At 40.7% G+C, this 14326-nt stretch overlaps 1 protein-coding gene across 4 annotated transcripts in view; it reads right to left on the bottom strand.

Moving 5' to 3' along the window:
- Positions 1–666: 666 nt before the first annotated feature.
- RGS7 (regulator of G protein signaling 7) overlaps positions 667–14326 on the bottom strand; it is a 379817-nt gene continuing 366157 nt past the window's right edge. For 3 of the 4 annotated variants that reach the window (XM_084792712.1, XM_084792715.1, XM_084792713.1), the window contains one exon: positions 667–1377. Coding sequence is in view for 2 of the 4 variants with exons in the window: in XM_084792715.1 (XP_084648841.1) it covers positions 1327–1377 (51 nt within the window). In the remaining 2 variants the exon portion in view is untranslated. Of the gene's footprint in view, positions 1378–8436; positions 8515–14326 lie in introns of all 4 variants that reach the window. The other variant, XM_084792714.1, reaches the window with a different exon arrangement.

Raw genomic sequence — 14326 nt, 5'->3', positions numbered from 1 at the left:
AGTCTTGAAAGAGGGGTGAAGCTTTTTTGGTTGGGTGTGTGTGTGAGATTTGACATTTGATGGCCCCACCCTACTTCCTGTCTACTCTGTGCTCCCTGGTAACGGCCCAGTCCTGCCCATCTCCTAACCCTGTTGCCATGATTTCCCCTCAAGGATAAACTGTGAACCCTCATAACCCCCTCCTCTCAAAACTGCTAATGGTAACTAACAGCCCACAAGATAGTGATAAACAGTAACTTTTCACTAGATTCTGGTACTTACACCTGATTCTTAAAAAGAATCTGTAACCACTGTAAATAGAAGAAACATTGACCTTGGGTACATTCAGAAATATGCTTTTAAAAATCTAAAGCTTCATTCTAACTAAAGTATCTACTAGCTTTAGTCAAGTGTAGACTTCATCAGAAGCTAGAAAGTCTTTCTCAAGTAGGTCTGAAAATAGGAAAGTCTGGATTTTTGGTGTTTTCCCATAGAAGGCAAACCATCTCCCTGTCCCAGGTCAGCCCTCCATGGAGATGCTTTCCATGTGTTGTTCCTGGCTTCATACCACCCAAATCTGAGATAAATTGGGGGATGGCAGCTTCATGCCTTAGCTTGCAGGCTGTGAGTGCTCTGTTTTCACTTTCTTTTACTGGTAGCACCAACAACAAAAGTTCCCAAAGCAACGAGATTCTGCATCTTTTAATGAAAGATAAAACAACAATATAAACATACACAAATTTACAGAGAAGAGGTCAACTTTGATACATTTGGAGTAAAAGGTGTTTTCTCATTTAAACATGGTATAAAAATAAATGCAAGAAACATGAACAGACAATGTCCAGAGAACAGACAAAGATGGGCATTTGTTTCCGAGTGGCTACACGGGTGAAATGACACCTTCTGTGCTAATTTATTATTTAATAAATGTGAAGCCATATGTATACTTATTGATATATACTTTTTTTTCTTTTACAATTCTTCCAGTTTGTGACTGACGGAATTTTCAGTGAACTGTGCATCTAGCAGAAGCTTTAAGAAAAAGAGAGGAAGGGGGAAAATAAGTTGTAATTCACTTGAACTCGTTAAAAAAAAGAAAGAGACACAGATCCAGCTTAGTAAGAGGAGAAAGGGAGGCAGACGACAGGTGGATGATGAGGCAATGAGATGGCAAAGTCCCTTGGCGATGGCGATGGCGATGCCTTTATGTGCACACAGGAAAGAACATTTCAGGTCCTTCGTTCATGCAACATCTTGGTCTAAGATCCTCGGTTCCAGGTAACAGCAATGGGCTACAAGGTATGGGCAATGGCTCCATTCAGCTTTCTTGTCACAAAGACGGTCCTTTTAGTAAGACTGAACAAGGCTTGTTAACCTCTTGGATGTGAGAGATTTCCCCTGAGGAAAAAAGAATATCAAGTGAAGGAAGAAATAAAGAAAATAATTCACGATCACTGAAAAGCGGCACCACAGTAGAATCCACTTACTACAGCAGGATTTTGTTTGTGAGGGTCAAAATTGGACCCTTGTCTTTCGGTGTGTGGTCCCGGGAATCAAACCCTAGACCCTCACACATACTAGTAAGCATGCGCTCTAGCTCTGACATCTGCCCTCCCAGCCCCCCAAACCAAACCCCTTAGTTAACCTGAATTCACACATGAGGATGAACCCTCCTCCCTCCCTCACCCTCCCACTGTGAATACATCAAACAAATGACTCTCCCTCCCCAAACACCTCCCTCTCCTCCCAGCCCTTCTCCCACTGCAAACAGACTGATGGGGTCACAGCACACATTAGCAAATCATAAACATGTCCATAAACGTTCCACGGAGGCTGAGCTATGAGGCAACACCCAGGTTCCCAACCTGAAATAAACATCCTAACAGGAATCTGAGTCAGGTGCACTGCAGGACAACAATGTGAATGCATTCTGTCAGGTAGGTGCTACGTTTGCAAATAGCAAGATGTGTAGGGGCAGGATTGAACTACATGACATGCACTTTGGAGGCTATGATTGGGTAGAAACTCAAACTTTCCATGTATAGTAAATGGAGAAAAATAAACCAATTTTGAGTCTTGAGATAAAAGTCTATTCATTCCTCCTTCAAACGGTCAACATCTTTTTGTCATCCTCCACTTGGTTTCTGTCTAAACCAGAAAAATTACACATACATAATATGTGTGTGTGCCATGTATTTTAATTCTACATACTTTGCTAATATACTATGGCAGAGAGTACATAACATTTTTCCCTTTGTTCCTTTCTTTTTTGAAGTCTTAACTACCACCCTGTCTCTATTAAGTGCTAGTATTCTACAGTGATAAGGAAGTTGACATTTTTTTTTTAAATGAGAATACAACTTATTGACTGGTGAATTGTTTCAGCTTTCATTTTTCAGGTTCTAACATAAAAGTAGCTGACCTGACTATTTAATTATTTTTTTTTCTTTTGAAGGGATGAAATAAGGGTTGATGGTTTTGAGAAAGTATAGTATCTGAGCAATAATTTGTGCTGTAGCTGTACCCTTAGCTTGCTATCTAACAGAGCTGAGTTTGCTCAATGGATGGATGAGACCTCATCATGCACAGCCACTGCCTCCGCCTGTTGGGTAAATGAGAGTGCAGAGCCAGAGTGCTTATCAACAGGAGACACTTGATTCCAGGCTGTCGAGAGCCTGGACGTAGGTTTCTGGGAGAGAGCTTTCCTCTGGTCCACAAACGGTACATTCTCTGGTTCTCACATGGGAGAAGAGGTGAAGAACTTCCTGAGGGCCTCTTTCATAAAGCCCCTAACTTCATCCATCAAATCTCCTCCCCTGGGATCTAATCACATGGCCCAAATCTGACCTTACAGTCCTATCTCCTCCTTATAGAATTTAATGTGTGATTTTTTTTTGGGGGGGGGAGGGGGCTGGGAATCACAAAAATTCAGGCCTAAGTTGCCATATTTCAGGCAAAGAATGATATGTTTAAGAATTCATTAGTAATTCTATAATTACTAGCAAAGGTTAGTAACCCCATAATTTATATTTAATAAGCTTTCCTTATTCTCTGTATGATCTTTGGCTGACAACTTGGCAGCTGTGAAAAACAAGACATTTTCTCTCGGTGGGAGAAGCGCTCCTAGCTTTGCTCTCAGCAGCTGGCAGTGGAAGTTTCCCATGTTGAAAGCAGCCATCTCACACCAGGCTATGCTTAGTTCCTTCCCTCCAAAGGAAACAACAAAAAGCAGTTTGTAATCAGCATGGGCTTTCTGCCCATGATACTTTTACAGAACACATCCAAGTAAGATTCTGGGCCTTCACGGGAGGACACAAGAAGAGGCTGCCCTCTGTGAGCCAGGAAATGGATCCTCACCAGCCATGGAATTCACTCACATCTCCATCTTGGATTTCCAGTCTCTAGACCTGTGAGCAATGTCTGTGCTGCATCAGCCACTCAGCTTCGGGTATTTTGTTATAGTGGCCTAAGTAGACAAAGACCACCACTTCCAATCCTGTACTTGTTTCCTCACCCATAAATGGAAACATCCATGACCGCTGCTTTAAAATCTTGCTCGGAACACTGATGTAGGTACATGTTTGAAAACTGTTCTTAAGGCATTCTACGAGGTAACTTTGTTTTGGCTGTCACCGTATTGTTGTAACTGCTGCTAATACTATCTTTTAAGAAAAAAAGTCTGACCCCTTAGGAAGCCCGGCCCCAAATCACTATTTGGACTCTATGAGGGGCAGAGAAATCACTAAGGGACTGAAAACTATAGGTTGCACTTTTTTCTATCCAAAACATAGGCAATAATGCATTTAGCTGATGTTAGAATTAAAAAGTACTTTTCTATGCTTAAAGATTATACTCTTTGCTGTATTTACTACTAGAGTCAGTGTACTAACATAAACTCATATGTATGTGAATATATATTTTCTCTGAGATGAAATAATTTATCTTGAAAAGGGACTTATTCACTCTAATGTCATCTGTGGGCTAAGAAGGAGAGTAGAAGGCTAGGCTAATATCGAATTATTTCTCCTAAAACTATAGATTAACATGATTTGGGTTAAAATTCCAGAAAAGAAGAATAAATATCTGTACTGAGATAAGATGTCATTTGAAACTCAGAAACCATTGCTCTTTATTTAGACAGAAACACTTGTCAGTTTTTCTCTATATGTTTAATTTAATATGTTTCTCTTCCTGTACTTTTTACTTATTTTTAAGTTCCTGCAAGTCATGAAGACTGCTAGCATCTGGTGTATTAAAGACTTCACTAAAAGGAAGAACTGGTCAAAGTTCAAACTGATGAGCTCTGTCCTAGGAGATCAGTGTCACAGTCAACCTGGGGATTTGAGATAACAAAGAAACAGCGATCACAAATGAGAAAGTGTGTTCATGTGCCCTTGTACAGTATGGACTTATTAACTATGCAATGACACTATTGTTTTTGTGTATTATGGCAATTAGAAAGGGACACCGTGTGCTACTAATAGGGAAAAGATCTTCAGAGCCTAGGGTGACAGCAAGCAACATGTGTGTCTGGTGGCTCACCTAGATTTAAAGATATATACCCCATGTGCAGCTGCCTTGCTTCTTTGTAGAAAATAAAATACACAAGCCCCCACTTAGGTGCCCATATGCCCGTACTGGTGTGAGTACACTCTCTACCGCTCTTCCTATTAGAAGGTACTGAAGGACTAAAAACGCTGCTCCCTCCTTCTAGATGCATATTCTTCTTTTAAATTGCATCTGAGCCATTTCCAGGCCTTCAGAGCCAGTAGAATCAGTCCCTGGCCATTATCTTTGGGAACGTGAGTCGAAGGACCAGAGAGATTTTCATAACTAAATCCTAAACTCTCAACTCCAGCAACTAAAGGGCTAATAAAAAAAAACCTCACCAATAGTATTCACCTCAAGATTGCTTGCTCACTATAATTTAATAAATCCAGATGAAGAGAAATTATCTTAACATCAGGACTACATGAATGTCAGGTGACATTGAGTCAATCCTCCTGCCAGTCTCAGGGAGAGCAGTTACAGCAAAACCAAATGTACAGGAGAGACGACCAGACACTTGGACTAAATTGAAAACCCATGCTACTGCACGCCTTTGTAATGGACCCTATGCTAGAAAAGTGAGCACCCATCAGTCCGAGAACAAATCAAGCCTGACACAGAGGTGAAGATGGAGCATCACCTTAACCTGACATACAAGAGTCGTATAAACAAAGTTCACCTTCATTAGACTATGCCCTTCGCACCCTACAGGATTCCAAGAGCTCATGCTGTAATTCAGAGGAAAAGAGCCAACACCAAGCTCCCAAACAACAACTTACAAGGCATTTATTTATAGTCTAAGTACTGAACCCCGGGCACACACATGCCTTAGAACTTTACCACAGAGATATAGCCCCAGCACTCTTCCTTTTCTTTTCTTTTCTTTTCTTTTCTTTTTTTATATAGTTTCACCAAGTTGCCTAGGCTGGCCTTGAACTCATTCCATAGCCCAGGAAGGCTATGATCTTCCCATCCCAGCTTCCAAGTTGCTAAGATTACAGATCTGTGTCACTGAGAACACAGTTCTCAGTGTTTTGAATTTTCCGAGTGAACAACTTACTCATAGTTATGAATTTTAACTAATTAAAAACCCCATTCTTGGTCTTAAAGCAGAGAGAGGAGATAGAAGTGTGGAGTCTGTGAGAAGGAACAGGAAGGCTAGGTCTTAGCCATAGCTTGAAGTTTGGGACACTAGGGACACAGAAGCTGCTTCCTGCTTTCCTCTTCTGCATACCTTGATGCGTAAGCAAGCAGAAGAAGCTACATTTTCCTGAGCAATCAACTCTGGAAGTTTTATGATCGCCATAAGAGTACACAGCCTAGCAAGTACTGTAGTGAGCTAAGTGAGCAGTTACAGGGGCTGGCCACCAACCTTCCTATTGTCATCTTCCCCTTTCTGCTTAACTCCGCCTCATAACTCTTGCTATTCTGTTACAGGTCCTACTTGCTGGCCTGGAAATACCCATGTTGCTTCCATACGTGCTTTTGTAGTCTTACCAGCACATTCTAGAACAATGTCCCAGTGGTAGTATTACCTGTCCGCTGGTTTATGTGGTCTGACAAATGACCGCTCTCTAGGCATAAAATCAACAGAGCTGACCATGTGAGCACACTCATATAAGAAGATGAACGAAAGACATATTCTCTTTAACTCTCATACTGGAAAATGCTCTTGTCTCACCATTTGCCTAGGTTTTAAAATCATTCATTATCTGGTTTCCCTGTCCCTCTAGTCTGCTTACTGTCACTCTACACATGTTTCTTAATCTTGCCTGCACCAGCTTCTGTTTCAGTCAGGACCCCTTTACTCAGCCTTAACTGATATGATTTCTATCCACATCTCAGCCCCCCGAAATTTGCCATTACCCTCCCTTAGTTCTTCCTGCACATAAATATACATTCATGTACTTCTATGCCTCTGAATATGATTTTGAAGTCACACACCCTAGGGAAATTTTTCATAACTGTTATATACGTCAAGCTTATACAAGTCCCCCAAATAAGTTCACAGTTCCTTCCGTGAGCTGAACTCTCTCACTGGAAATATCACTTCAAGCATAAATTTTTACAAATGAAGGCAGAAAGACTTCAGTGTCTTGTGATGAAGTCACTTTTAATTCAAGGCAGGAGAGGCTTGATAAGGTGAGGTTGAGGAGGTAGAGAGTGAGTGATAAAGGGACACTGATCTCATCCTGAGTATTAACCAATCCACTAACAGAATCTGGCCTTTTCAACTGGGAAGATGGCTAAGAAAAAATTAAATATAGGCTGCGTGTCCTGAAAGTTCTTCCCTGCTTTAATAAAGACCAATTCTTCTATGAAAAGTTGCAAATGAGTTTATTAGAGTTGTTAGATAATTCTAGTGAAACTGAACGGATACAGCTTCCTCTAATGTTAGATTATATATTTATACAACTTCTTCCTATAAAGAGAAAGGAAGAGGATTCTGTTGACTATTGACTTTTTAAACTAAGAAGACATAGCTATAAGCAGTTAAAAACACTTAAACATCAACAACTAGATCTCTATATTTGTTAAGAAAGATGATAAGTCAAATAATTCCATTTCCTTACTTAAAATTTTATAGGTGGCAGTAGGCAGTCATTAAATAAAAATGCAGGTGAATGGAAAGATGAAACAATATGAATTAAAGCATACTTATTTACAGACTAATATACCTTTCAACTCTTTCATTCATTTATTAAAGCCTTTTTTTAAAAAAACAAATAAATTATACTGTTGATGCTAACTTATGTGTAGCAGGTACATTTAAATGATTTTATGTTAATCAACTGCCTTGTTACATAACCTTCTGGTAAAACAACTATTTTCTAAGTAATATGTGAGAAAAACCTATTTAGCTAGAAACAACTGTATATAGAAATAAAACTAAGTATAACAAAAGATCAGAAAATCTCATAAGGGATTACACCCACTAGAGGAATTTAGTTCTTGTAAAATGTTTTAATCCATAAAATATAAACATACACAAATACAGTGTACATGTATGCATGTTTATATATAGATACACATCCTTAGCGTGTATTAGAGAATGTGTGAGATGTGGGTAATAGTAAAAGACATAAAAGCTACTATTCTAACACTGATTTTTACTATGCATGCAGTTATTGCAATAGATAGGCTTTGATGGATTATGAAAGCCTGGATTCCTGGGCATTCAGAGTGTGTTCTATAGTTAGCAATTATAAGATACCATGAATGCATACCAGGACGTATGGGTTTTCTTAGGTCTAAGCTACTTTAAAATGAAGTATTGATTTAAAGTGCAAAAACTTGGAAGCTTTTAGAATATTTTATTGTGTTCATTCCAAAAAAAAGGATAACAGTTTACGCTTGTAGGGATAATGTATGAGATCGTCTAGTTTTTATCTTTTTCCTTTTCCCTTCCTTCCTCCCTCCCTCTCTTTTTCCCTCCCCAGCTTTTCTAATCGGTGGCCTGAGACATGCTGAACAAGAGGTCTACAGTCGCAGCCTTTATGTATTTCATTTGGAGACAGGGTTTCAGTTAGTCGTCCAGACTGGCCTTGGACAACTTATGACCCTCCTGCTTAACCGTCTGCACAGCTGGGATTACCAATGTGTGTACAAACACATCCAGCATCTATTTTCACATCTCTTTTCTAGAACTAGATGTTGTTTAGAAAGAAAAGGAGCCCCTTTGCAGCGATATGCCATTTTGCTTTCTGGCTATTAATAACAGTAGGCTCTCAGTTTTCTCAGGTACTTATCAACTATTTGCAGTTATCATCAAAACGGTCGAAGTCCTTCGCTAATTCTAATGGCCGACTGCTCTTCTGTTTATCATTTACCAAGAACTCCCTGTACATCGACTACATTAGCTGTGTTATCTGTCTGGGCATGCGCATTGAGTTGTTAGAAAGGGTTTACCAGATCTGAGGACAGGAGCTTTCTTTAAACAAAGGCTCTTGGGCTAAGTACGGCGTGGAGCAGCCTTTCATGGCATCTCTGTGAACGAGACAGAGAAAGATGCAGTTCATAACTAGGCAAACAAGCACCTCCAAGGTGTGCTGTTCCCTAGAGCGGCAGCTTCTGCCATCTTCCCAGTACGTTAGGGCGTTTCCATTGTTAGTCAGAAGGAAACGTCGAGAGAATGCATACACGATGCAAACTTGATCATCGATCACCGTCTTCAAGAGACTAAGCAAGAGATACTCCAGACGTGGACAGCAAGTACAGAGATGAACTGAATAAGCAACAAACAAGAAGTCTAGGAACAAAAGACAAGAGGAGAAAACGTAACTACAGTTCACAAGGAAAAAAAAAGCAAAAAAAAAAAAAAAAGGTTTTTGACACTAAAATGTTCAAAACATTTTAGTTAAAGCACCAGATGATTCTACTTTGTTGTGGCTGGAGGCTGGGGCTGGAAAGTGAGTACAGGTTTCCAGTTAGCTAGTCAAATGTGTTCGGGAGGCAAAGCCAGGGAGGCGCTATTTAGCTCTTGTTGGGTCACGTGTCCAGTGATGTGCTTGGCTATGAGCTGGGAGAGATTTGACCGATGGAGCAGTTAGGGCGGTGAAAAAATAGAAAGTGAGTAAAGGAGAAGTCAGGAGAGAACCCCACCCTGGAGTAAGAGCCACTCAGGTTTCGTCTGATGATAACTTTCAAGGCATCGTTTCCTTACCAAGTCTTTTAAAGTGTCTAGGTCTGTTTTGACAGAAACGCCATTTTCATATTGACATTTTACACTTACCTAAATGCTAATACATTCTATAAACGCAAGGAGTCCATTGTAGTCATAAAAAAGAAATACATCCGACTCGATGCTATACAAATTCAATGTAGTTTGTGGAACTGAGTGCACACAAGTGAATAGCCAGCGATATTATCTTTGTGCTTGGCACCGATCAGTGGAGAGACTGGGGAGGGTGCAGTTTTGAGCATGGCAAAGGCACACAAAGCATGGTCTTCATGCCAGTAGCACAATTGTCACAAGTATCAGCTAAAAGAAATTTGGAACCCAACAGAATACAAACAAATGAACAACATCTTCTGTGGGAAAAGGGAGCTGCCTATCAAGGCCTGGTATAAGAAGCCTTGCAAGGATGTAGCTCAAGTGAGAAATAGATAAACAGATAAACAGAAGTACTGTGACTTTGGCCAGAAGAGCTCCAGTATGGATACTGGACACTGCTAAGGTGACAGTCCTTATATTGTACTGTCCCAAGATGCTTCTAATCACTACAGGAGAGACGGAGGCACACAGAGAATGATTCTAATTCTGTTTACGGGGGATGGACTCACAGTACTTGCATTTTCTAGGCTCCTGGTAATCTGGGGGTGTGGAAAGTTGGATTCAACTTAGAAAAGTAGTATGTTAGAAATTTTAATCAAGGGAAACAAGAAGAAGACTTGGAGACGGTTGAGATATATCCTGACTTCAAGTGCTCGCCCAGTGGTCACCTGGAAAAGGGGTTTTAATCGCTCTGCTCAGGTGCGGAAGCAGAAGTAGATGTGACTCTCACAGACCATAGAAGAGCAGATGCTCCGGGAAAGAAGGGCGGAGTCCCTCAAAGATGGATGTGATGCCTCTGCCACCTAAGGCCACCATGTTCCTAGCACTTAGGGGCCAGAAAAAAACAGTAAGCCAACCAAAGAAGACTCCAGGGATTGGCTCTGGGTAAATGGATTCTGCTAAATCCCTCTGAAGTTCTGAGATGCCCATAATGCCATCTTTTTCAGTATCTTCCCTAATCATCTTGTAGATTTACAACTCAAAACTAGAAAAGAGAAAGATTTTACTAAAAAATTTGTTTTACTTCTGGTATTAGTAATTTATTTTAAGGTAACATTCTTACTAACAGTTGGTTATTGTCCCCGTTTGTAATAAGCGAGCAATGTCTATTGTGAATGCATACACGCTCGCATGTGTGTGTGTGCGCGCGCGCGCGTGTGTGTGTGTGTGTGTGTGATGTGTGTGTGTATGATGTGTTTGGCATATGAACTAGATAAAATTAAGAGAAAATCCTTAATGCCAAAGTCATCTGTATGATTTGGAGAAATGAACCAAATGATAGCTGAGCTGTTTTTTCCCCTCTCTTTAGAAACAAAATGGCAGTTGGTCAATTATCTTTAAAGGCTCAATAATGGCCACAGCTTGTTTTGTTGTTGGATTCCCACTGGTTGAAATCCCAGAAATAATGAATGTGTGTGGACTTGATTGGCCAATATTTGGTCATGCCATTCTTAGACCCTGACTACCAGTAAACAAGAATGGCATAGCAGTGAGAATATAATGGTTTCTGTACTACTCAGATTTTGCCCAATCCAGCCTTGCTGTGTGGTCTGCTAGGGCTATGGAAAGCACAATGGGATGACGACAGAAGCACTTAAAATACTTTAAAACCCATAGAGGAAGGCTTGTAACGTCTACAAAGAGGACTGGGGTCTTGCCATTTTTCAATGGTCTCTAGGAACAGGCACAAAAGATAGAAGAGTGAAAAATTACCCCCACCACATTCCATCAGCATCAAAGTGACTTCCTCTTTTCTGAAAAATGTTTCACAGAGGAGAGTCAGGGAACATATATGACCCCATATGTGGATTTAGAATGGATGAAAGAAAATGAGGACTGGGTGACTTGGTCAAGAGATAGAACTGTCACCAAAGTGGTCTGACAAGGAGACATAATTGAAATCTGACTCTACTGTTAGTGGCAATTAAATATGATGCCACTATGAGCCCTATCTTTATCCACTTAAGTTCCATTCACACTTCCCCAGCTACATGAAACCCGCTTCAAAGAGACTATGCACACCATTGTCCTTAGAACACTGCAGAGGTTTTTGTTTTGTTTTCAATTCCTGTTGCATGCCATTTAGCTTAATGAGGTAATTTAGACTGAGGCTGAGCTGACTGTCATTGAAGTATATTGCCAGGTGCTGTGATTTTTCAATACATATGTAAATGTGAAGATTCCTGGGTCTTTCCATTTTGTTCAGTGATAATTTAGCACATGGATATGACGTGCTATGAGACTCAAGTATACCAAAGTCATAATTTAAGCTCAAGACTCTTTAAGTAAAAACAGTGACAGTGAAAAACAATGCTGGCTGCTTTATCACAATGATGAATCAATCCTAAGTGAGACAGTTCAAAGTCTGTTCTTACTTTCCAGTAAATGTGGCTCTAAAATATTGCAGTAAATATGTTGGCATTCCAGATATTCTTCCTCCTTTCCTTCACTTTCTTGAGCAGCCATGTTCTAGCCATAGTCACTGAGTGTGTGTGCGAGCACAGTGCTCACTAATCCTGTAGCAGGCTCACGCTTTCGGCAGCCTCTCCCAGCTTCCCCACTGCAACCATCTGCAGCCCAAGGGCCTGTGTGTTCACTGGGCAATCCACTAGGCAAATCCAAAACACCGTCTGCTTCCCTGGTTGTCTTCTCCCGTGCTCTGCTGCTCCCACTGGAAACCTACACATGGTCCTAGCCGGAGTCCGCTCAGATCTTAAGGCTCTTCCTAGTTTTGATCTTATTGGTCTTTTACTTAGGCCTTTAATTCTTCTTTTCCCTGTTTTCTTTGAGTGCCCCCCAAAAAAAACCCAACAGTGACTCACATTGAGGAAGCTGGTGGGAGCCTCATTCTCTTCACCAGATAGCTTTCACAGGAAGGGGGAACCTGCTTAGATGCTCCTGCTATTAGCATCCCAAGATAGGAATCTGAGTCACCTCTGTCTTCTTACAAATTATGAATTTGCTTAGAGCAGGTACTATGTCTTACTACCTATGCATTCAGAGCACACAGAGTAGGGACCCAATAACTACTATTTGTTAGAGAAAAAAACCAGTAGTGGCTAAACGCATGCTACTTCTGAGCCATACATTTATCTCAGAAGCCTCCAGGTGGTCTTCCCAGAGGCCTCCCAGCCAGCAGCATAATCTCAGGGCTTTACACATAGTAGAGTAGAACTTAAGAAATTCTGGTGGAGATTATGCCTCTGGCACATGTGGCAACAGCTAGGCCATGGCTCAGCAGTCACATCTGTGTTCCCTTGGAGGCCCTGGTGGTGCAGAGGGTACTCTGTAGCCCCATACCATTCATGGCTTGGATAACTTGAGTGACAATTTCTGAAATAATGATGTTGTCAGGGGAGAACAAAGTTGCCCCATCCAAAACTAAATTACACTACATGGTCCAAAACGTTTCCCCAATAGGGTTACATCAAGCTGCAGGGAAAACGGAATTATTTTCTCAGGCGAGTTATTACCACAACCAGTTTCACTAAAAGAAGATGGATAGCCGTATCTGCCAGCAAAATGATGGAAGAGATGGGTTTAAGATCCAGGAAGAAAGAAAGAGGAGACAATAATTCATTCTTGATCAGGTTTGTTTTCTGTTTGCTGGAGAGGTCCAATGAGCAGTTCTTAAGTGTTTTTTGCCAAAGGTGTCATAGGGATTTCTAACACAGTTTTTTCACATTAATATACCCGCAGTCCTGAGCAATAAAAGCCACAGTGCTTTAGCAGGGGGAAAAAGTGCACAAAACCATCCTTAGGGCAAATTCACCAGCAGAGGCACAGACAGGGAGCCCAACGCTCTTCCCTCTGGTCTAACGACTAGTAAAATGGTCCATGCAGTAACAGTACGAGAGTAATGCAGAAGAGGATGCAAGAGTCCCAGGTCAGCTTTCTGGTCTACTATCCTTAATGGTAAGACTAGTAGGCATTTGAGAGCCCTTCCTATAATGATGGGAAGCCCAAATAGCCAACCCTCAATTAGGAGTGCTGTGGCTCTGCCTTAAACAGAGGACCACCAGGGATGGGCAGGAAAGGGGACTGTGCACTTGGAGCTCACAACATTATTCAGGGCCTGACTCCCCATCATAACAGTACCAAGCTCCCCAAATTTTTACAATTTTGGCAAGACTATACAATATAATTTTTACACTTAGTAAAATAGCAGGTTAGAAGTCACCTGTTCAATGACTAGTGTCTTAGAAAACAAGACAAGACCAACAGAAATTGCCTACAGTTTTCAGTGACTGGGGAAACCAGTTGGCAGGGGTGGCCTTCTGTCATTAAAGCACAGCATTAGTGGCTTTGGAGAACAAGAAAATAAGAAAAATATTCCTGCTATCCAGAATGGATCATTTTTATCATTAATGTGAGGTCCTGTGTCAGGAAAAAATGAGATCAGGAACAAGACTGAGCAAGTGAGAATGTTTCCTTATACAGTTATAATTAGACAAGTTCACTTTTAAGTGAATATATTAAGAGAAGAAAAATCCATATTTAACTAAGTTGAAGGATGCCTATCATATTTTGATCTTTAATATCTATGAACAAATAAGAGAATCTCTGACTCAGGGTAGTAAAGGATTCAGATGGAGAAGGTAGGGCCATTTCATCAACTGAAATGACTTCTCAAACTCACAGGGTCTGACACAGAACTAGCCTTCATGCTGGAGTGTCAATAAGCACATCAAATTCCAAGGCTGAAGAACATTTTACTACTAACACAGATTCTCTATAAAGCTAGATAAATACTTTCATCTGCAACTGAGTGTGGTGGTGAGCCCCTGAAACCCCGTTACTCAGGAGATAAAGGCAAGAGAGTAGAGAGTTCCACTCAAGCCTGAGTTATGTAGGGATACCATGTCTCAAAAATTGACAAAGAAAACAAATTTACCAGGTTTAGCACAAAGGAACTTTAAAGAAAAACAATGGTTTGAATCTTTCTCATGGTTTTATGTTTAGTGTTTATATTTTATCCTGTTGATATTTAGACTACTGAGCTACACTGTTAATGCAGATTTAATT

Source organism: Acomys minous (genome assembly GCF_964271855.1).
Source record: "Acomys minous genome assembly, chromosome: 1".
Taxonomy (NCBI): domain Eukaryota; kingdom Metazoa; phylum Chordata; class Mammalia; order Rodentia; family Muridae; genus Acomys; species Acomys minous.
This window is presented reverse-complemented; position numbering and strand designations above follow the sequence as displayed.